Source organism: Bos grunniens, chromosome 3, assembly GCF_055505025.1.
Source record: "Bos grunniens cultivar Pamir isolate PY7600 chromosome 3, Bosgru_T2T1.0, whole genome shotgun sequence".
Classification (NCBI taxonomy): Eukaryota; Metazoa; Chordata; class Mammalia; order Artiodactyla; family Bovidae; genus Bos; species Bos grunniens.
In genome coordinates this window covers 70,139,699-70,162,248 of record NC_141167.1, presented here as the reverse complement: position 1 = coordinate 70,162,248, position 22,550 = coordinate 70,139,699, and the positions used below count along the sequence as shown (strand labels likewise).

Here is a 22,550-nt window from a genome sequence, read left to right as displayed (position 1 = left end):
TCTCATGAGGGTAAAGAATCTGCCTGCCAATGCAGGAGATGCAGGAGACTCGGGTTTGATCCCTGGGTTGGGCAGATACCTTGGAGCAGGAAATGGCAACCCACTCCAGTATTCTTGCTTCGGAAATCCCATGGACAAAGGAGCCTGGCAGGCTGCAGTCTATAGGGCCACAAAGCAGTCAGACATGACTTAGCAACTAAATAACAAGAAGAAGAAATTCCTATCTAGGCTTCCCTTCAAAGCCTAGTCAAGTTTTAACATGTAAGTCAGTGTCTGAAAAAGGATAAAAGAAGTGTAATATCTATCTCTTTGCCCTTCATCAAGGGTCTGCACCAACTAGAAAATTTTGTGGTTATCACTTTACCTTGTAGGCCCCATTATTTGAGGAAGCCGGAATTGTATTAATCACCTCTTTCTCTCTTCCTCCTTCTACCTTCATTATCTTCTCCTGTTCTACATCACAGAGAGATGAGCTCCAAGAAAAAAGCTGAATAGGAAGAGGGAGTGGACTGCATGTTGAGAAATGTAGTGTCCCAACCTAGTGTACCATTGTAGTGGCAGAGAGAGGATGAACCTAAGAGCAGTCACACTGAGAATATTGTAATTTTTCATGTGCTCGCTCCATCATTTCAGAGTAACAGATGATCAAACAGTGGGGTAGGAAAAGTCACTAGAGCAAAACAGCAGTAGGTGAATTGAAATAAGAAATGGCATACATACAAGTGAGTAGGGAACAGGACTAAGAGAAATATACATATTTTGTCTGCTGATAATCACTAAGTCTAAGGACTTTTACTTATGAGTAGACAAAAAAATCAACGTGGAGCCTATGGCAAAATATTTCAGAACGAGGGAAAGGAAATGGCATCATAAAGACTCAGAGGAAAAGCATGATCCAAAAGAAAACTTAAAGAGACGACGTGCATCCTTAGAGTACAAAAAGCCATACTTGTTCTATAAGTATGTAACCAAAGTATGAGAAGAAAGAAATAAGCAACAGGCTGCAATGGAAAGTCAATAGAAAGTTATGAATAAAATAAGGGAGGATTGGAATGCTACAAAAAGTATGCAACAACAGAATTAAAAACCGCCTTGGCAATAAAGAAAGACTTGATTCTGGGGAGAAGAAGGTGGGATGAACTGAGAAGGCAGCATTGAAACATATACTTTACCATGTGTAAAATAGAGAGCTAATGGGAAGTTGCTGTATAACACAGGGACATCAGGCTGGTGCTCTGTGATGACCAAGAGTGGTGGGATGGCAGGGGAGGGAGGCTTCAGAGGTGGGGGACATATGTATACTTATGACTGATTTTCATTGTTGTATGGCATAAATCAACACAACAATGTAAAGCAATTATCCTCCAATTAAAAATGTAAAAAGACTTGATTTTGGTGGAATATTTAATAAATAATGAGGATTATTTGAAATACTCCAGTATGAAGAAAGAAAGGTCAGAGATAGGTGATACACATAAAGGCAAGAAAAGAGAGAGAAGATAATCGGTATTCACGAAAAAGAAACCAAACAAATGGGAGAAAAATCAAATGTCTGATGGGAAGAATGGTTTCCTGATGAGAAAAAAAGCCCATCGATGCAGAGAGGAATAGCAATGTTTTTGCAAAAATAAATGACAGATACCTACATCTAGACATGGCCTGACAATGATTTTTAAATTACAGTGCTATAGAATAAGCAGTTCAGACATCTGAGAAGGAAACAAATTATACCTAGAAAGAACAAAAAATCATGTTAGCTTTGCCCTTCTCTGCTGCCACACCAAGTTAATTACTACATGCTATTTTTTTGTCAACTGAAGGATAAGAAGGACTGACAACAGGTACTAGACAACTTAAATGAGGATATAAATGCATTGCATAAATGTAATGCAACTCACTTATGCACAACTTCAGATCCTTTCCACTTCTTGTCCCCCAAGGCTCAACACTTGCTCTGCTTCCCAGCCCAAGCAACTCTGTTAAGGGCTCTCACCATTCCCTCAATAATAAATCCTGATTGCTCCAATTGCATTCTGTCTCCTGACAACACCAGCTGGTTCAGCCTTCTCAGGCCAGCTTTGTCATGGGTTCTGTCATACATGCTGCAGTGGGAGCTGTAAGGCCCAGTGGTATCCATGTAGGCACTGGATTCTCCAGTAGCTGCCAGTAGGGGCCCTGTCACAATCCAGAACTGAGGGGTAGTTAGCCCCCACTGAGCATATTTTGAGCAATGGGAGAAAAGATAGGAGTGAGCACATAAATTGTTCACTCTTCTTCCCTGATTGTTCCAAACATCAGAACTTCCCTTAGCCTCTCCAAAGTTGTCCTGTGTAACCAAGAAACCAGCCATTTCTGATAAAGCTGAGCACAATTTGCCACCCTCGGTTTGCTTCCTTCTCTGTTTTACTTTTTCCCTCATTATTGCTTGCCTGGGATTGAACCCTCCAACAAAACATTAATTCCCCAAGCTTTTCCTTGTCTTCTGTTTTCTGGGGAGCTGGGCTAAAACAAGTCAAAATACTCTTAAAAGGGAAGATTGTAAAAATTCTGAATGATAATCAGGATCTAAACATTCAAAATATCTCTGTATCAGAGAAAGAAGAAAAGGACATAACAGAGGAGAGTGATGGAGAGAGAGGTGTACTAATTCCTTATCTTAAATAGGGGAAACTAAAGAAGTGGACTTACACATTTGATTCTTGTAAATTGGAGAAATAGAAGTCCAAGAGTGTTTTCGGGAAAATAAGGTTAACTGATTGGAGAATTAAAAATAGAATATTAAGGGGCTTCCCTGATGGTCCAGTGGCTAAGATTCCATACTCCCAATGCGGGGGAGCTGAGTTTGATCACTGGTTGGGGAACTAGATCCCACATGCCACAGCTAAGAGTTTGCATGTTGCAACTAAAGATCTTACATGCTGCAATGAAGACCTGGTGCAACCAAAATAAATAATTAAATGTATTTAAAAAAATAGAATGGTGACTTTTCAAAAACTAGAAAAAAACAAATAAAATCTGATCTTATACAGAAAAAGACGAGAAAACAAGAAGGAACCATAAACCACACTAATCTAAAATAAAATGACAAAAGTAATACACTTAAATCTTATAAATGATGTTTAAGATATTTAAATAAGAATAGAAATATACACTAGCAAAGACTAAAGAGAATTGTAGAGGGGATGATAACCACGTTTGTGAATCTGGACACAAAGGGAATGATAACTAACCTAATAAATTCAAGAAAGCTAAAAACTAGGCCAGCAATGGGGAGAGTCAAAAAGCAACTCAGAAATCCCCAAGGCTTAGGAATTTGTCCCAGAGGTTCTGGTGTACTAGAGGTGTGACAGAAATTCAGAAGAATTTTTTAAAGTCTGTTTAAGAAGCACTTAGAACCTAAGATGCCCTCCTCGCACCCAGGTGACTCTACCTCCCTCGCTTCAGCAGAGCCAGAGGTTCTTTCTCTGGACAGGGTAACGTGAAGGTCTCTGACCAGGACCCTACAGGTAAGGTTGGAAGTGGAGTTTGCTGAAAATAGAAGGATAAGAGAACATTTACACCTGGCAAGTGAGACCCCAGCCCTTCTATAGTCACATCCTAGAATATTCATATCAAAAGTCATTTCCTCCAGGCAGGAGATAGGAAAATTGCTCTATGAGGAGTTGAACCAGGTTGGGTGAAAAGACCTCAAGATGCAGACATTGGTGTTTCACAACAATTGAGCCCCATCACTGACCCTACAGAGAGGCCTGCTGTCAGCAGCAACCCCACTCACTCACACATAGTTTTCAGAAAAGCTTCTGAGTCCCTAAAGTACGAGCAAACAGCCTAGGAACTTCTCTAATGTGAAAAATAGAGACTGAAACAGATATATAGAAAAAAGAAAATTTGGAGAAACTCATTGTGCAGAGAGTAATAGAGATGCAGACATAGAGAATGGACATATGGACACAGTGGGGGAACAGGAGGGTGGAACGAATTTAGAGACTAGCATTGACATATATACACTACCTTGTGTAAAACAGATAGCTAGTGGGGACATGCTAATAAGCACAGGAAACTCAGCTTGGGGCTCTGTGATGACCTAGATGGGTGGAATCGGGGGCAGGGGTGTCAAGAGGGAGGGGATATATGTATACATATAAGTTGATTCACTTCATTGTATAGCAGAAACTAGCACAACATTGTAAAGAAATTATATTCTAGTAAAAAGATAATTTATATCTTCAGATAGGTAGGGAAAATGTTACATCCAAAGATTCAGAACAAAATACTATTAGGAAGAGAAATTTCAAAGAACAAAATAAAAAATATAGTATTATAGCAATAATGAAAAATTAAAAGTTGAATGGAAGGACTGGGAGATAAACAAGGAAATACCTCAAGAAGTAAAGCACAAACATGGAGAGATTAATATGAAGAAAAAGGTATTTAATGTTCTCATGTCTAAAAGTTCCCAAAACACAGAACAGAAAAAACAGAGGAGGAAGAAAGTGTCAACTAATTTAGAAAATATTTCTAGAACTGAAGGATGTGTTTCCAAAGTGAAAAGGCTCACCAAATGCTTAGGACAACAGATGAATATATACCCACATCGAGCACAGGAACATACTATTCTGCAACACTGAGAACAAAGAGAGAATCCTAAACTTCTCCAGACTACTTATAAAGAATCAAGAACTAGAATAGTATCAGACTTCTCAACAAGAGCAACAGTTAAAACTCCAGAGGGGGAAAAAAAAAAGCCAAATGGAAGGGAAAGTAATAATATTACTTTCTTTACTGCTAACTTACTTAGCAGTAAGTAGTTTTTTTCATAATTATAATAATGTAAGTTATAAATTCTGATACAATTAAAATTACTATTCCACTATGTTGGGTAATAGGTGTGGGTAAATGAGAACCAAATTCTCATTTTCTGGAGTGAGACAATAAATAATACCTGAAATTTTAAAGTCAATTTGTAACATAACAATTCTGTCATAGTGGGGGTGGGGTAGGGTGGGGGTGGTTCATGTTATTTGTGAAAACAGAAGCAAACAAGTAATAGCTTACCTTCCCTGGTGGCTCAGATGGTAAGGAATCTGGCTGCAATGCAGGAGACCCAGGTTTGATCCCTGGGTCAGGAAAATCCCCTGGAGAAGGAAATGGCAACCCACTCCAGTATTCTTGCTGGAGAATCCCATGGACAGAGGGACCTGGCAGGCTACAGTCCATGGGGTCGCAAAGAATTGGGACATGACTGAATGACTAAGACACACACAATTGAAAGTGGTTGCTATAGGAAGTGGGATTTGGGAAGGTGGAGGAGAGCAGGGGACTGATTGTTTTTTACTAAAATTTGCAGAACTATTCCAATCTTCAAATGCATACATAACTTTGATGAAAATAACTGAAATGAATGGGTTCTTTTCCTAATTCTAAGCTTTTAAACTCATTTGACTTGTTTTGAGTGCATAAAATTTTAATGATAGTATTAAAGACTATCATCTATCTTTTAAAGACAATGAATTGAATTGACTCTATAGATTGCTTTGGGTAGTATACTCATTTTCACTATATTGATTCTTCCAATCCATGAACATGGTATATTTCTCCATCTATTAGTGTCCTCTTTGATTTAGGAGAAGACAATGGCACCCCACTCCAGTACTCTTGCCTGGAAAATCCCATGGACAGAGGAGCCTAGTAGGCTGCAGTCCATGGGGTCACGAAGAGTCGGACACGACTGAGCGACTTCCCTTTCACTTTTCACTTTCATGCATCAGAGAAGGAAATGGCAACCCACTCCAGTGTTCTTGCCTAGAGAATTCCAGGGACAGGGGAGCCTGGTGGGCCGCAGTCCATGGGGTCGCTAAGAGTCGGACACGACTGAGCAACTTCACTTTCACTTTTCACTTTCATGCATTGGAGAAGGAAATGGCAACCCACTCCAGTGTTCTTGCCTGGAGAATCCCAGGGATGGGGGAGCCTGGTGGGTTGCCGTCTATGGGGTCGCACAGAGTCGGACATGACTGAAGTGACTTAGCAGCATATATAGGTCTTTAGTTTCTTTAGGTAGATATATTCCTAAGTATTTTATTCATTTTGTTGCAATGGTGAATGGGATTGTTTCCTTAATTTCTCTATTTTCTCATTATTAGTGTATAGGGATTTCTGTGTGTTGATTTTATATCCTGCAACTTTACTATATCCATTGATTAGCTCTAGTAATTTTCTGGTGGAGTCTTTAGGGTTTTCTATGTAGAGGATCATGTCATCTGCAAACAGTGAGAGTTTTACTTCTTCTTTTCCAATTTGGATTCATTTTATTTCTTTTTCTGCTCTGATTTCTGTGGCCAAAACTTCCAAAACTATGTTGAATAGTAGTGGTAAAAGTGGGCACCCTTGTCTTGTTCCTGACTTTAGGGGAAATGCTTTCAATTTTTCACCATTGAGGATAATGTTTGCTGTGGGTTTGTCATATATAGCTTTTATTATGTTGAGGTATGTTTTGTCAAAGGCTTTCTCTGCATCTATTGAGATAATCATATGGCTTTTATTTTTTGATTTGTTAATGTGGTGTATTACATTGATTGATTTGCAGATATTGAAGAATCCTTGCATCCCTGGGATAAAGCCCACTTGGTCATGGTGTATGATCTTTTTAATGTGTTGTTGGATTCTGATTGCTAAAATTTTGTTAAGGATTTTTGCATCTATGTTCATCAGTGATACTGGCCTGTAGTTTTCTTTTTTTGTGGGATCTTTGTCAGGTTTTGGTATTAGGGTGATGGTGGCCTCATAGAATGAGTTTGGAAGTTTACCTTCCTCTGCAATTTTCTGGAAGAGTTTGAGTAGGATAGGTAGCTCTTCTCTAAATTTTTGGTAGATCTAAATATAAGACCAGAAACTATAAAACTCTTAGAAGAGAACATAGGCAAGACACTCTCTGACATAAATCACAGCAGGATCCTCTATGACCCACCTCCCAGAATATTGGAAATAAAAGCAAAAATAAACAAATGGGATCTAATTAAAATGAAAAGCTTCTGCACAACAAAGGAAACTATAAACAAGGTGAAAAGACAACCTTCAGAATGGGAGAGAATAATAGCAAATGAAGCAACTGACAAACAACTAATCTCAAAAATATACAAGCAACTCCTGCAGCTCAATTCCAGAAAAATAAAAGACGCAATCAAAAATTGGCCAAAGAACTAAATAGACATTTCTCCAAAGAAGATATACAGATGGCTAAGAAATACATGAAAAGATGCTCAACATCACTCATTATGAGAGAAATGCAAATCAAAACCACAATGAGGTACCATTTCACGCCAGTCAGAATGGCTGCGATCCAAAAGTCTACAAGCAATAAATGCTGGAGAGGGTGTGGAGAAAAGGGAATCCTCTCACACTGTTGGTGGGAATGCAAACTAGTACAGCCACTACGGAGAACAGTGTGGAGATTCCTTAAAAAACTAGAAATAGAACTGCCATACGACCCAGCAATCCCACTGCTGGGCATACACACCGAGGAAACCAGAATTGAAAGAGACACGTGTACCCCAATGTTCATCGAAGCACTGTTTATAATAGCCAGGACATGGAAGCAACCTAGACGTCCATCAGCAGATGAATGGATAAGAAAGCTGTGGTACATATACACAATGGAGTATTACTCAGCCATTCAAAAGAATACATTTGAATCAGTTCTAATGAGGTGGATGAAACTGGAGCCGATTATACAGAGTGAAGTAAGCCAGAAAGAAAAACACCAATACAGTATACTAACGCATATATATGGAATTTAGAAAGATGGTAACAATAACCCTGTATGCGAGACAGCAAAAGAGACACAGATGTATAGAACAGTCTTTTGGACTCTGTGGGAGAGGGAGGGGGGGTATTATTTGGGAGAAGGGCATTGAAACATGTATAATATCATATAAGAAACAAATCGCCAGTCCAGGTTCAATGCAGGATACAGGAAGCTTGGGGCTGGTGCACTGGGATGACCCAGAGGGATGGTATGGGGAGGGAGGCGGGAGGGGGGTTCAGGATTGGGAACACGTGTACACCCATGGTGGATTCATGTTGATGTATGGCAAAACCAATACAATATTGTAAAGTAATTAGCCTCTAATTAAAATAAATAAATTTAAATTAAAAAAATAAAATGACAATTTGGGAATACAAAAAAAAAATAAAGACACAATGAGATCCATATTTTATGTTTCACTCACAATATCTACAATCATTACAAAAATTGTTAGGAAAGATAATTCCTATTTTTTTCAGTATTTTTAGTGAAAATTTATTATTTGAGTAATTAATATATATTTAATGTAAAAAACAGAAAGAAGAGTAAATATAAAAATCAGCAACAAATCCCCAAATCCTACAACCAATGTGTTTAACTACAACCAATGTGTTAACATATTTCTTTTAGTTATGTATTCATATGTAGTACATCAGTTAGGTTTGTGTTTGCCTGCATGGAAGAGAAAATTCAAATGAACAGTAGTTAGAAATACTGTTTGACATACATAGTTCTCTTCCCTTATGTGATAGCAATCTTGAGATAGGTAGTCCAGGGTTACTATAGTGGTCTCACGAGGTATTCATATACCTGGGTTAAAACTCTGCCATCTCTAGGGTGTGGCCCTCATCCTCCGAGTACAAAAGAGGGCTGATAGAACACATCTGTGCATGTTTGACTGGGCTGTGCGCTTGCATGCCAAGTTGCTTCAGTTGTGTCTGACTCTTCGTGACCCTATAGATTGTAGCCTGCCAAGAAGGCAATGGCACCTCACTCCAGTACTCTTGCCTGGAAAATCCCATGAACGCAGGAGCCTGGAAGGCTGCAGTCCATGGGGTCGCTAAGAGTCGGACACGACTGAGGCACTTCACTTTCACTTTTCACTTTCATGCATTGGAGAAGGAAATGGCACCCCACTCCAGTGTTCTTGCCTGGAGAATCCCAGGGACAGGGGAGCCTGGTGGGCTGCCGTCTATGGGGTCGCACAGAGTCGGACACCACTGAAGTGACTTAGCATAGCATAGGCTTTTCTCTCATTGGATTCTCTAGGCAAGAATACTGGGATGGGTTGCCATGCCCTCCTCTAGGGAATACTCTCAACCCAGGGATCGAACTTGTGTCTCTTAACAACAACTGCTTTGGCAGGAGGGTTCTTTACCACTAGCATCATCTGGGAAGCCCTGCTTGGGCTGCACATGAACTAAGTTGGAATGAAACAGAGAAGGTAGCATGGCCCCTGCACAAGAATAACATGCAAATTCATGAAGCATTCCATATTTTTAGAAAAGAAAAAGAATTTGTTTGTGCTCTGGAAAGGAAGAGAAGGAATGCCCATCTACTTTAGGGAAATCTTCAGGGAAAGAAGAGAAGGACTGCCCATCCTTTAGAGAGATCTTCAGGAAGTATCACTCAACACTTTTATTTATACCTCATTGGTCAGAACCTTGTCACATGGTTCAGGGAAATCTAATCTTCATTCTGAGTAGCCAAGTGCCCAGCTATAAAATTCAGGATTCTGTTGGGAAGGAAAAGAAAACTAGAATGTAGGATAGGATATTTTCAGTTAAACTGGTCAGGACTGTGCAGAGAAACAGAACCAATAGGACACATATATCAAAGAGATTTATTTTAAGGAATTGGTACACAGGATTACGGGGGCTGGCAAGTCTAAAATTTGTAGGGCCTGATGGAAATTTAGGTAGGATTTGATGTTTCAGTCTTAACACAGAACTTCTTCTTCAGGAAATCTCAGTTTGTGTTCCTAAGTCCTTAAACTGATTGGTGAGGTCTACTCACATTATTGAAGATATTATCTACTTAATGCCAAGTGGTTGTAGAGATTATATACACCTATAAAATACCTTCACAGCAACACCTAAATTAGTGTTTGATTAAATAACTGGGTACCAGATTCCAACCAGATTGATACTTAAGACTATCACAGCAGTGTTTTCATAAATATTTTATACTACATACACATTTTATACTATATATATACTATATACTAGTATATACTATGTGTATGTGGTATTTTATACTACATATACATACATATTAATATCTAACCTCTTCATTTATTGTGAGCATTCCCCAAATCAAATATTCTTATTGAACATGACACTTAATAAAGTAGCTTAGTATCCCAACATGTCAAAATAACTTATCCATTACTATGTTTAAGGACTTTAAAATATTATACATACATACATACATGTATGTACTTATTTTTAACCATTTCTGATTATTCATTACATTTCTCAAAGTGAGATACTGATTCTACAATTATGAAGTTTTTTAAGACACTATTCCAGTTGCCAAAATGCTTTCCAGAAAGTTTGCACCAAGTTATACTTACACAAACATGTATGAATTCAGTGCCAATCTCACTGTACTCTAGACATTAGGTTTCATAATTTCATCTTTACAATTAAATAGATGAATGTATTTTTTATACCTCTATACTAACTAGTATTATTTCATGCAAAGATGGGCACAATAAAGGACAGAAATGGTATGGACCTAACAGAAGCAGAAGATATTAAGGAGCGGTGGCAAGAATGCACAGAAGAACTATACAAAAAAGATCTTCATGACCCAGATAATCACGATGGTGTGATCACTCACCTAGAGCCAGACATCGGGGAATGGGAAGTCAAGTGGGCCTTAGGAAGCATCACTACTAACAAAGCTAGTGGAGGTGATAGAATTCCAGTTGAGCTATTTCAAATCCTAAAAGATGCTGTGAAAGGGCTGCACTCAATATGCCAGCACATTTGGGAAACTCAGCAGTGGTCACACACTGGAAAAGATCAGTTTTCATTTCAATCTCAAAGAAAGGCAATGCCTAAGAATGCTCAAACTACTGCACAATTGCACTCATCTCACACGCTTGCAAAGTAATGTTCAAAATTCTCCAAGTCAGGCTTCAACAGTATGTGAACAGTGAACTTCCAGATGTTCAAGATGGATTTAGAGAAGGCAGAGGACTCAGAGATCAAACTGCCAACACCTGCTGGATCATTTAAAAAGCAAGAGAATTCCAGAAAAACATCTACTTTTTCTTTATTGACTATGCCAAAGCTTTTGACTATGTGGATCACAACAAACTGGAAAATTCTGAAAGAGATGGGAATACCAGACCACCTGACCTGCCTCTTGAGAAATCTGTATGCAGATCAGGAAGCAACAGTTAGAACTGGACATGGAACAACAGACTGGTTCCAAATTGGGAAAGGCTGTATATTGTCACCATGCTTATTTAACTTATATGCAGAGTACATCATGAGAAATGCTGGGTTGGATGAAGCACAAGCTGGAATCAAGATTGCCAGGAGAAATATCAATAACCTCAGATATGCAGATGACACCACCCTTATGGCAGAAAGTGAAGAACTACAGAGGCTCTTGATGAAAATGAAAGAGGAGAATGAAAAAGTTGGCTTAAAGCTCAACATTCAGAAAACTAAAATAATGGCTTCTGGTCCCATCACTTCATGCAAATAGATGGGATAACAGTGGAAATAGTGACAGACTTTATTTTTGGGGGCTCCAAAATCACTGCAGATGGTGAGTGCAGCCATGAAATTAAAAGACGTTTGCTCCTTGGAAGAAAAGTTATGACTAACATAGACAGCATATTAAAAAGCAGAGACATTACTTTGCCAACAAAGGTCTGTTTAGTCAAAGCTATGGTTTTTCCAGTACTCATGTATGGACATGAGAGTTGGACTATAAAGAAAACTGTGTCAAAGAATTGATGGTTTTGAACTGTGGTGTTGGAGAAGATTCTTGAGAGTCCCTTGGACTGCAAGGAGATCCAACCAGTCAATCCTAAAGGAAATCAGTCCTGAATATTCATTGGAAGGACTGATGTTGAAGCTGAAACTCCAGCACTTTGGTCACCTGATGCGAAGAACTGACTCATTGGAAAAGACCTGATGCTGGGAAAGATTGAAGGCAGGAGGAGAAGGGGAGGACAGACAATGAGATGGTTGGATGGCATCACTGACTCGATGGACATGAGTTTGAGCAAGCTCCAGGAGTTGGTGATGGACAGGGAAGCCTGGCATGCTGCAGGTCACAAAGAGCCGGACATGACTGAGCTGAACTTAACTGAACTAACTAGTATGTAATTCCTTGGCAGGAAAGTTATGACCAGCCTAGATAGCTTATTAAAAAGCAGAGATACTACTTTGCCAACAAAGGTCTGTCTAGTCAAGGCTATAGTTTTTCCAGTGGTCATGTATGGATGTGAGAGTTGGACTGTGAAGAAAGCTGAGCTCCGAAGAATTGATGCTTTTGAACTGTGGTGTTGGAGAAGACTCTTGAGAGTCCCTTGGACTGCAAGGAGATCCAACCAGTCCATCCTAAAGGAGATTAGTCCTGGGTGTTCATTGGAAGGACTGATGCTGAGGCTGAAACTCCAATACTTTGGCCACCTCATGCAAAGAGTCGACTCATTGGAAAAGACCCTGATGCTGGGAGGGATTGGGGGCAGGAGGAGAAGGGGACGACAGAGGATGAGGTGGCTGGATGGCATCACCGACTCGATGCACATGAGTTTGGTTGAACTCCGGGAGTTGGTGATGGACAGGGAGGCCTGGCGTGCTGCGATTCATGGGGTCACAAAGAGTCAGACATGACTGAGTAACCGAACTGAATATATTATATCATCCCTGTATTTTTATTGACCATCTATTTCTTCTTTTCTTAATTTTTTTATACTTTTAACCTAGCTTTCTATTGGGCTGTTAGCATTCTTCTGATTGATAAATGAGTTGTATATATATATATATTAAGAAGATAAATCTTTGTCACATCTTTTGTAAATATTCCTAATTTGGTTTCCTACTTTTTTTCTTTATGAAGTTTTTAGGATACAAATTACTTAAAGAAAGAAACTATATATACTTCAACTTTTCACTTAGGGTAAATAGTCAGTAAAAATTGATAAAGACACAGTCATATTATTGGTGACTAAAATAAAGGGGACTGAAACATGATAATGAGATGACATATTTTCATACACAAATGAAACATCAGTCCCACAGATGAGTCAGGTATCTAGTCATATTTTTCCAAAAAAAGCATTTGAGAAAACTCATGTTTTTCCCCTAAGAATTCTTACCTATGTAATATCTTTCTTCAGTTAGCAGTAGTATTACTAACTTTAGGGTCTACTGACTAAATTATTGTTTCTAAGTTGTTAAGTCAACATTATGTCTAAATAAAGTTTAAATTGACCAGTAATTTTTAAGAAAAAAAATTATGGCAAAAGCAGTTGAACAAGGATCTTATAATTTATTTGTTTCTAAAAAATATTTAAAAGCAGTAAATATGGGTGTTAAATCCGTGATGGCAGTAATAGCTGTTCGAAACTGATATGCTGTAAGTAGATCTGTGTGGTAATACAAACTGACTCAGGTATTTGTGCCACACACAACAGCCCAAAATGCTTTCATTTCCTCCTTAGTAGATCTTCTTGTCTCATTGACAATGAAAAATACACCCCACACACTGTTCTTGGATTGATTTTAATGTAATCTGCCCAGAATTTTAGCTTGATTTTCAAAATTAGAAGTGAAATTGAATTGCAAGCAAGGTATCTGATTTGACCAATAATGTAAACTTGTATACTATAATAATACTTGGAATTGTCTTTCTACTTTAATATATTTCAATTGCTCAGTTAAATATAATTAACTCCAATAATTTTTTATGTTGCCTAAGTGTCTAGTTTTCATTTATAGTTCCTAAGTAATTAAAATGTTTAGTGGGTAGTCAGTAATAATAGTCTCAATTATCAAATTTATTACTTATTAATCTACAGTTATTTTCAAAAACTTTTATGGTTCTTTTTCTGATGTTTCTTTGAGTCTTGTTAAACATCTTTTGATCATTTACCAACTATTTGCCCTTTAACTTTTCTTAAAAAGAAAAAATTACCCCTCATTTTATCTTTTGCCCCTTCATTCTGTTTGTGATATCTCGGACATATATTAGTTCTAAAGTTTAAATAACCAAATGAACAATCTTATATCTTATTTATTTGGCTGTGCTGGGAGCATGAGAGATCTATATGCAGGATCTTTAGTCTTGGCCTGTAGGATCTAGTTCCCTGACCAGGCTTTGAACCCAGACCCTCTGCATTGGAAATTCAGTCTTAGCCACTGGACCACAAGGAAAGACCCCATATTTTATGTTTTCTGTTTTGGAGTTCTGTGTGTTTTTCTGGGTTTCATGTGCTTTCTTATTGCAAGATTATATTAAAGTGTCATATGTTACATGTTTTATTTTTCTTCTTTTTATTGAAGTATAGTTGATGTATGGGCTTCCCTTGTGACTCAGCTGGTAAAGAATCTGCCTGCAACGAGGGAGACTTGAGTTTGATCCCTGGGGTGGGAAGATCCTCTGGAAAAGGGAAAGGCTACCCACTCCAGTATTCTGGCCTAGAGAATCCCATGGAGTGTATAGGCCATGGGGTTGCAAAGAGTCAGACATGACTGAACAACTTTCACTTTCACTTTTCATAGTTGATGTAAATATTATATAAGTTACAGGTGTACAATACAGTGATTAACAATTTTTAAAGATTATACTCCATTTATAGTCATTATAGAATATTGGCTATATTCCCATGCTGTATAGTGTATCCTTGTAGATTATGGATAACTGATTATTCATTTATTAAAAATGTTGATTTAAGCATTTGCAATGGTGACTTCAGCCTCCATTTCTGATCCAATACTGATGGAAGTTATCTGTTTGACAACCTCGGAAGGACTGTGCAAGTCAATGAGTCACTTGTGGATCCTCATCTGGAAATGATCTCGAGGTCTTAGAACCTTAACTACAAGGGATTTTCCTTGTAGCTATTCTCAGGGTCTTGGTAGGCATCTGAACACATCCCTTCACTTTTGAGATTCTTTTCTTCAGGCCTCTGATCAGGTCAGCACATACCTTCTCCAGAGGCTTCACAGTTGCAGCTGGTAAGGCAGATCCTAATCTGGTGAACGGCCACCTCTGGGTCCACAGGAGTCTTGCAAGTATTTGTAAGAGCCATGGCTGCCCGAACAGCGGTGAGTCAGGAGCAGGAGCGGGTGGCCTTGGGACGCTGTGGCAGCAGCGACCGTGATTTCCTCAAAGAGCCCTTGTAGCTTATTTTATACATAATAGCTTGTACTTCTTAATGTTCTACTCCTATCTTGCCCCTCCCCACTCCCCTCTCCCCCCCTGGTAACCACTAGTTTGTTAGGTTTCTGAATTTTTAAAGACATATTGCATACCTTGGTTATCTCAACTGCATCTCCAATAAGACGTATTCAAGTTGAAAATTATCTTTTTTCCAACTACAAACCATCAGCCTTCTGTTTTTTACCTATTCAAAATCTGGGATATGAGAAGGGGTCCCCTTCATCCCCTCTTGCAGGTCTTCACACTCAATCTGTAACCACTTCTTGTTCATTGTACAGACATGAGTTTGAGTAAATTCTGGGAGTTGGTAATAGACAGGGAGGCCTGGCATGCTGTGGTCCATGGGGTGGCAAAAAGTTGGACATGACTGAGTGACCGAACCAAACTGAACTCAACTGAACTTGTTCATTCTATCAAAATTCCTCCTAATTATCTCTTAAATCCATCCTCTTATTTCCAACTTGGCCATTTTTTCCTTAGTTTGGGCCTCTTTTTCTCCTTAATTATTCCAATGGGCTTCATCTGGTAAAGAATCCACCTGCAATACAGGAAACCCCGGTTCAATTCCTGGGTTGAGAGGTTCCCCTGGGGAGAACCTGGAGGTTCCCCTGGGGAGTACTGGAGGGCATGGTAACCCACTCCAGTACTCTTGCCTGGACAATCCTCATAGACAGAGGAGCCAGGTGGGCTACAGTTCACTGGGTTGCAAAGAGTCGGACACAACTGAGTGACTAAGCACAGCACAGCATGACTCTTCCTTCTTGCAGTCTCTTCTCTATTTTTCCAAAGCAGGTGGCACTAGTGGTAAAGAACCTGTAGGCCAGTACAGGAGAATCTGGAGAAAACGGTTCATTCCCTGCGTGGGGAAGTTGCCCTGGAGGAGAGCATGGAAACCTACTCTAGTATTCTTGCCTGGAAATTCCCATGGACAGACCCCTGACAGGGTCGCAAAGAGTCAGACACGACTGAAGCAATTTAGCGCACACACGTGCAGCTAGAGTAATCTTTAGAAAATAGTTATATGTCTGCCGTTGAGAATAAATTGAAATATTTAATGTCTTTGCCTAATGGCTTTCCCACAGACCTTGGCATGGCTTTCCGGTTCCTCGTGTCTTGGCCTGCCTGTACTTTCCCAGCTTTGCCTTCCACTGCTGTCCCGCATGCGTCCAGTGCTTTATTTAAACACCTGAAGTTCCTTGAAATGCCCTGCATCAGTTAGTATTCTTTGTGCTTGATCCCACCTCCTCCTGCCTCTTCCTTGATTGCTCCCGATTCATTGATTATTCTCAACCTCTTATTTTCAAAGTGCTAAAATTACTTTTAAAAACAACAGTAACTTCAAGCTACCACTGTCTCTTTTTCAGTTAGGCTCCTTGAAAAGATAAGTTCTACTTCTTTACTTCCTGTTCACCCTTCAACCCACTGTAGTCTAGTTTCTGTACTTGCTACTACTTTAAAGAAAATTGACAAAAACTATCAATAAAGTCCTCATGTCCAAATCCAATGGACTAGTCTTAGTGTGCACCTTGACGTTTCAAACAGCGTTTGGCACTATTAACCACTACAACTTACCTAAACACAAACAAAAACCCTACCTATTCTTCTGTGCCTTGTAGAAAACATGGAAAATATGAGTTAAAAGATAAAAAACAGTAATCACCACTTAATCACAATCACTGTTAACACTTAGTCCCTTCTATGTACTTGTTAGTATACAAAATTGGATATTTTATTTATAAATAAATACTTTGGTTTTTTTCTTGTATTTTTCTCTTGACGTTAAACAGAATTTTTTGAAAGCAATTTTAATCACTGCATAATGTGTTATATAGTTGTATCATAATTTAGCCTTTCTCCTACTGTTGGCATTTAGCTGGTTTTCAGTTTTCACTTATAGATCTCTCTGATAAATATTTTGTAGACAAATTTTCTCTCAAATTCTTATTTCTTAATGGTAGATCCCATGAGGGGAAAGGACTAGGTTAAGGATATGAAGTTATGAACATTCTTAACATAGACTGCCAAACTACTTCCTGGAAAGGTAATTTAGACTCCCATTGCAACATTTGGAAGACCCCAAACTTACTAATTCTCTTGCTAACGTTGAATTTGTTTTTACAAATTACTTTTAAAGTCCTTGCCACTTTGATAGGCTAGAGTAGAATCTCAGCCTTGATTTGCCCATCTCCAATGAGTGGTGATTATATATTCACCACTTGTCTCCTCTTATCCTTGGCTCCCTAGTTCTCTTACTTCTGAACACTCCTTTTTGGTCTTCATGTTTTTCTGACACTTCCACAGTATAGTGTCAAGCCTCTTGAATGTCTTACAGGCATCTCAGACTCAGTATGTCCTAGATTAAACTCATCCTCACTCCTGAGCTTGCTTAATTTTTTTTTGGCTAATGATATCATCCACTACCCAGGCACTTCAGTCAGAAACCTGAGTCTTCTAAGATGGTTCCCTCCTCTTGTCCCCAGATCAGTAAGTTTTTCCAACCCACATCTTAAATCTCTCAGATATGTCCACTCCTTTCTGTCTCCACAGCTATTGCCCTAGTTGAAGCCTTGATTATTTTAACAGTCATCACTAGTCTCCTTGCCTTGAATACTGCTTCCACAGTGATCATTCTAAAATGCAAACCCGATCCTCCTGCTACTCTACTCTCTGGACTCTTCCTCCCTTGTATGTTAGCCTATTTTTAGTTTTTAAAGGAAACAGCATTCTGTTTCCCATAGTCTATTTTTAGTTTTTTAAGAAAGCACCATACTGTTTCCTATAGTGGCTGCACCAATTTACATTCCCACCAACAGTGTATGAGGGATCCCTTTTCTCCACACCCTCTTCAGCATTTATTATTTGTACACTTTTTGATAACAGCTATTCTGACTGGTGTGAGGCAATACCTCATTACTGCTGCAAACCATAGTACAGGTACTTTTTATTTAGAGCATATGCACTAGTTTTTCTTGAATATGTTTAGTTATATCTGTCAGTTTTTGAATGAGAATGTACCAGATTGCATTCCCACAATATGAGTATATACTGTACTTGCTACTACTTTAAAGAAAATTGACAAAAACTATGAATAAAGTCCTCATGTCCAAATCCAATGGACTAGTCTCAGTGTGCACCTTGACATTTCAAACTCATATGCTCATAAAGTATATGAGTTTTGGTTGCTTCTCTCTTGGCAATCTTTATCAGTCCTGTACCAAGAACTCAAATTTTTTTAAAAGTTAGATTTTTTTGGGGGGGTATGGAGTTTTTGAGTCTTAGGTAAACTATGGATAAAAGCATCTTTTTAAAACATTTCAATATTTTTATTGACTGTAACACACAATCTAAGAAAAAGCAAAGTACTTTCAATAAAAGTGCATCTTCAAGTCAGGTTGCCTGACCTACACTTCCAATAAGATTGTAGCCATCAAGCCCTTTCTTTAAATAAATTCTATAAAGTCATTCACTGAATATTATTTGCCCTAAGAAGCTTTCTCTAATCTTTCCTTCCTGACAATCTGTTCATAGCTTTTCTCTCTGAGCTCTTACAACTCTGACCATACACAATTGTTATCCGCCAAATGACAGTATAATGTGTTAATTCTCTTTTAGTTCCTTCCACTGGGATAGCTCATCTCAGGTAAGGATGCTACATCAGTTTCCTCAGGTGTAATAATGATGAAGAGAACAGCTCTCCTGGGTTCCCTTACCCTGCTGCTCTCTGGCCAGGTGCCCCTTCCCGAGGTGTCTCTTGTTTTGGGGAAAAAAAAAAAAAAAAAGGTAAGAACACATATCTCATAGAACTGTTGTGAGAATTAAATGTTAATGCATATTTAAAGCATTTAGTACAGTGTCAGGCTGGTTGAAGCTCAAGTTGGAATCAAAATTGCTGGGAGAAATATCAATAACCTCAGATATGCAGATGACACCACCCTAATGGCAGAAAGTGAAGAGGAACTAAAGAGCCTCTTGATGAAGGTGAAAGAGGAGAGTGAAAAAGCTGGTTTAAAGGTCAACATTCAAAAAACTAAGATCACCGCATCTGGTCCCATCACTTCATGGCAAATAGATGGGAAAAAAATGGAAATAGTGACAGACTTTATTTTCTTGGGCTCCAAAATCACTGCAGACGGTGATTGCAGCCATGGAATTAAAAGACGCTTCTTGGAAGAAAAGCTGTGACAAACCTAGACAGTGTATTAAAAAGCAGAGACATCACTTTGCTGATAAAGGTCTGTATAGTCAAAGCTATGGTTTTTCCAGTAGTCATGTATGGATGTGAGAGTTGGACTATAAAGGTTGAGTGCTGAACAACTGATGCTTTTGAACTGTGGTGCTAGAGAAGACTCTTGAGAGTCCCTTGGACTAAAAGGAGATCCAACCAGTCAATCCTAAAGGAAATCAGTCCTGAATATTCATTGGAAGGACTGATGCTGAAGGGGAAACTCCAATACTTTGGCCACCTGATACGAACAGCTGACTCACTGGAAGAAGACCCTGATGCTGGGAAAGATTGAAGGCAGGAGTAGAAGGGGACAACAGAGGACGAGATGGTTGGATGGCATCACCAATTCAATGGACATAAACTCTGGGAGACAGTGAAGGGCAGGGAAGCCTGGCATGCTGCAGTCCATGGGATCACAAAGAGTTGGACAGGACTGAGTGACTGAACGACAACAAGCATAGTGTCTAACATCTAATAAGTGCTAAGTAAATTTCAGCAATTATTTTTCAATATATGTTTCCTGAATGATAAAGAACTAGTCCAGAGTCCCACAGGAAACAGACTGGTAGATATGTTGTTCATAAAAGCGCATGATAAGAAAGCATACTCCTGAAATTACCTAAGGTGTCATACTATACAAATCTCATTCCCTACTATCTATTTGCATGTATGACATGAAAGAAATGAAGTTTCAGTAATAAATTTGTAAACTTCTGAGGTAGTTTATTAAAATAACAATTTCACATTTGGAGAAAAAGAAAATAACACACTGTCTTGAGAATCTGTGCTGTTTCTGACTCTATCATATACCAAATGAAGTATGTTGTGGAGTAGAAATAACATCAAACTGAAATTAAGGAATATTGGATTCTGGCTCACAAATCAGTGTGGGACCTTGGGCACTTTAAAAATTCCTCTGGGCTTCAGAATCCTCCTTGGGAATTTGAAGGGATTAAACTAACCTCTAAATTCCCATCCAGCTTTTAAGATACAAAGTTCTTATAATACTGTTTTTGACTTTATATGGTTTCCTCTCATTAGAAACTGAACTCAGTTTTGAGGAGCAGGAATCAAACTTTATCTTCACACTTCAGAGCCTAGAACAAATGTGTGTCTTGACTGAATGAATGAGTGCCCCCTGCAGAGCTTCTAGTTAAAAAAAAGCATACCGAATTTATGGTATAACAGGTTAGTAGCTAACATTAACTAATGTGTAAGAATGCCAAATGATTGTATATTTAATAGGTGTTGATATTCAAAATAGTTACAGATTATCTCTATTGTTATCATTTGTTGAAAACTTTGTGAATTAATTTATTTTCATTTTTGGCTGCACTGCTTGGCTTATGGGATCTTAGTTCCCTGACCAGGGATTGAATCTGGGCCACAGCATTGAAAGCACGGAGTCCTAACCACTGGACCACCAGGGAATTCCCCCAAAACTTTGTTAAATTACTAAAGGAATTCTAAACCAAAAGATTTTTTTACTTCTGATATATTTTAGAGAAATTATGAGTCAGTTTCAAAGCTTTGAGAGATGCCAATTCTATTATATCCCACCATCCAAAGGAATTACTGTACAGATAAAACTGATGGACAGTTTTCCTACTTCTTTTGAATAACAGCAGATGCCTTTCTCTGGATATATCCCCCAAAAGAGGTACAGGAAATTCTGCTTCTCTTGTTTTAGTAAAAATGTCAATGAAATTTGAGATGCATTTACTTAACAATTTCCTGGATCTAAATGGCTGGAAAAGTGAAGATTTTTCGTAATACTAGCTATCAGCCTAACCACATCAACTTGAGTTTGAATGTCACAGATTAACTCTACATAAATTGACACAAGCATGATAAGTTTTTTTTATTGTTAAATTATTGTTACCATATGCAGAGAAAAAAGGGACTGTTCTACTTGTGCATTCACATTTTAAATTATTGAATGATAAACAAGTAACTGACCAGTTAGGAAAGGAAAACTAAAGCAAGGGTTTCCTTATAGGTCTTCTAAATTCTCCAATAATTATAGAAAACATGCTCAAGATTTTTAGGAAAAAAAACACTTTTTTCTACATATGATATCATATTAATAAACCAACTAAATTGGAAAGACCTCCTCAATAGTAAGGACAGACTAAATCTGGCTAATGCGGTTATCATTTGGATACAATAGAAATGTCAAAAAAATAAAGAGGTGGCATATTTTAACATTTTCTGAAGTGTTAACACTCTTAATGCTGAGTTTCCAGTTCCAGAATTGTCCATTCCCCTTGGGGTGAACATTCTTCAGAGGAAAAACTAGCCATGGTAATGCTTGCTGAGGAATCATCAAATGGAGATGTTAGTTCACTCCATCTGTTCAAAGTGTCTACATGTGCTTTACCCTGAGGTTTTGAGCTGTCTCGTGCTAAAAGTAGTGTCTGATTAATTAGATACTGTGCTAAATTTAAGTCTTCAGGAACAGAATTTGTGATATTTAAGTTAGAGTCCTGTTCAGAGAGCAGTTGCTTTAATAGTGTCCAGTCTTGTTTTGCAAAGTGTTGCTCATCTTCAAAATCCATGTCTGTACCTTGTGTTTCTGATTCCATTTTCTGCTCAAATGCTTCTGTTACATCCATCTCATATATTGGAGACAGGGTTTTTGAAGGCCGATGGTCATACATGTAGATTTGTGCCACTGTGTCACAACCATCTATGTCTCCTGAAATAATTCATAATACTACACAATGTAAAAATTGCACATGTTGGTACCCCCTCAGAGTTCTGTAGAACTATTAACACAATATAACAGTTATAGTCCAAAAAAACCCCCACAGAATGGGAAAAATAACATTTATACAAAATTGAGAAGATTTTTGAGGCATTTCTTTTTCTCTGTTTAAAAAAAAAACTTGAAGGTAATGTTTAACAGGAAAATCAACACAAGAAACTAATCATAATTCTCCATAATTTAATGTAAAAGCTTGTGATACAGAAAACAAAAATTATTTAAACATAAACAGAATGCACACATATATCTAATTCACTACAATAGAAACTTAAAGAGAAAAAAGGACATGGTTATTTGATGGTGATGTTTAAGGTAAGTCAGTTTCAAAGGGAGAATCAATA

The 22,550-nt window shown here is 38.3% G+C and overlaps 1 protein-coding gene, 2 non-coding genes and 1 pseudogene across 13 annotated transcripts in view; 1 reads left to right on the top strand and 3 right to left on the bottom strand.

The window, feature by feature from the left end:
- Positions 1 to 9,198: 9,198 nt before the first annotated feature.
- Positions 9,199 to 9,305, top strand: LOC147375800 (U6 spliceosomal RNA). Its single transcript, XR_015161791.1, has one exon. It is a non-coding gene; the product is annotated as a U6 spliceosomal RNA (small nuclear RNA).
- Positions 9,306 to 14,689: 5,384 nt separating this feature from the next.
- LOC147375799 (small ribosomal subunit protein uS10 pseudogene) lies at positions 14,690 to 15,179 on the bottom strand (annotated as a pseudogene).
- Positions 15,180 to 20,800: 5,621 nt separating this feature from the next.
- On the bottom strand, positions 20,801 to 20,872 carry TRNAE-UUC (transfer RNA glutamic acid (anticodon UUC)). The gene has a single exon. It is a non-coding gene; the product is annotated as a tRNA-Glu (tRNA).
- A 406-nt stretch (positions 20,873 to 21,278) lies between these two features.
- The window catches only part of BTBD8 (BTB domain containing 8), a 93,769-nt gene continuing 92,497 nt past the window's right edge, over positions 21,279 to 22,550 (bottom strand). For all 11 annotated transcript variants that reach the window (XM_086391121.1, XM_086391122.1, XM_086391123.1 and 8 more), the window contains one exon: positions 21,279 to 22,140. In XM_086391121.1, coding sequence (XP_086247247.1) covers positions 21,671 to 22,140 — 470 coding nt within the window. In that variant the 3' untranslated portion in view covers positions 21,279 to 21,670. The remainder of the gene's footprint in view (positions 22,141 to 22,550) is intronic.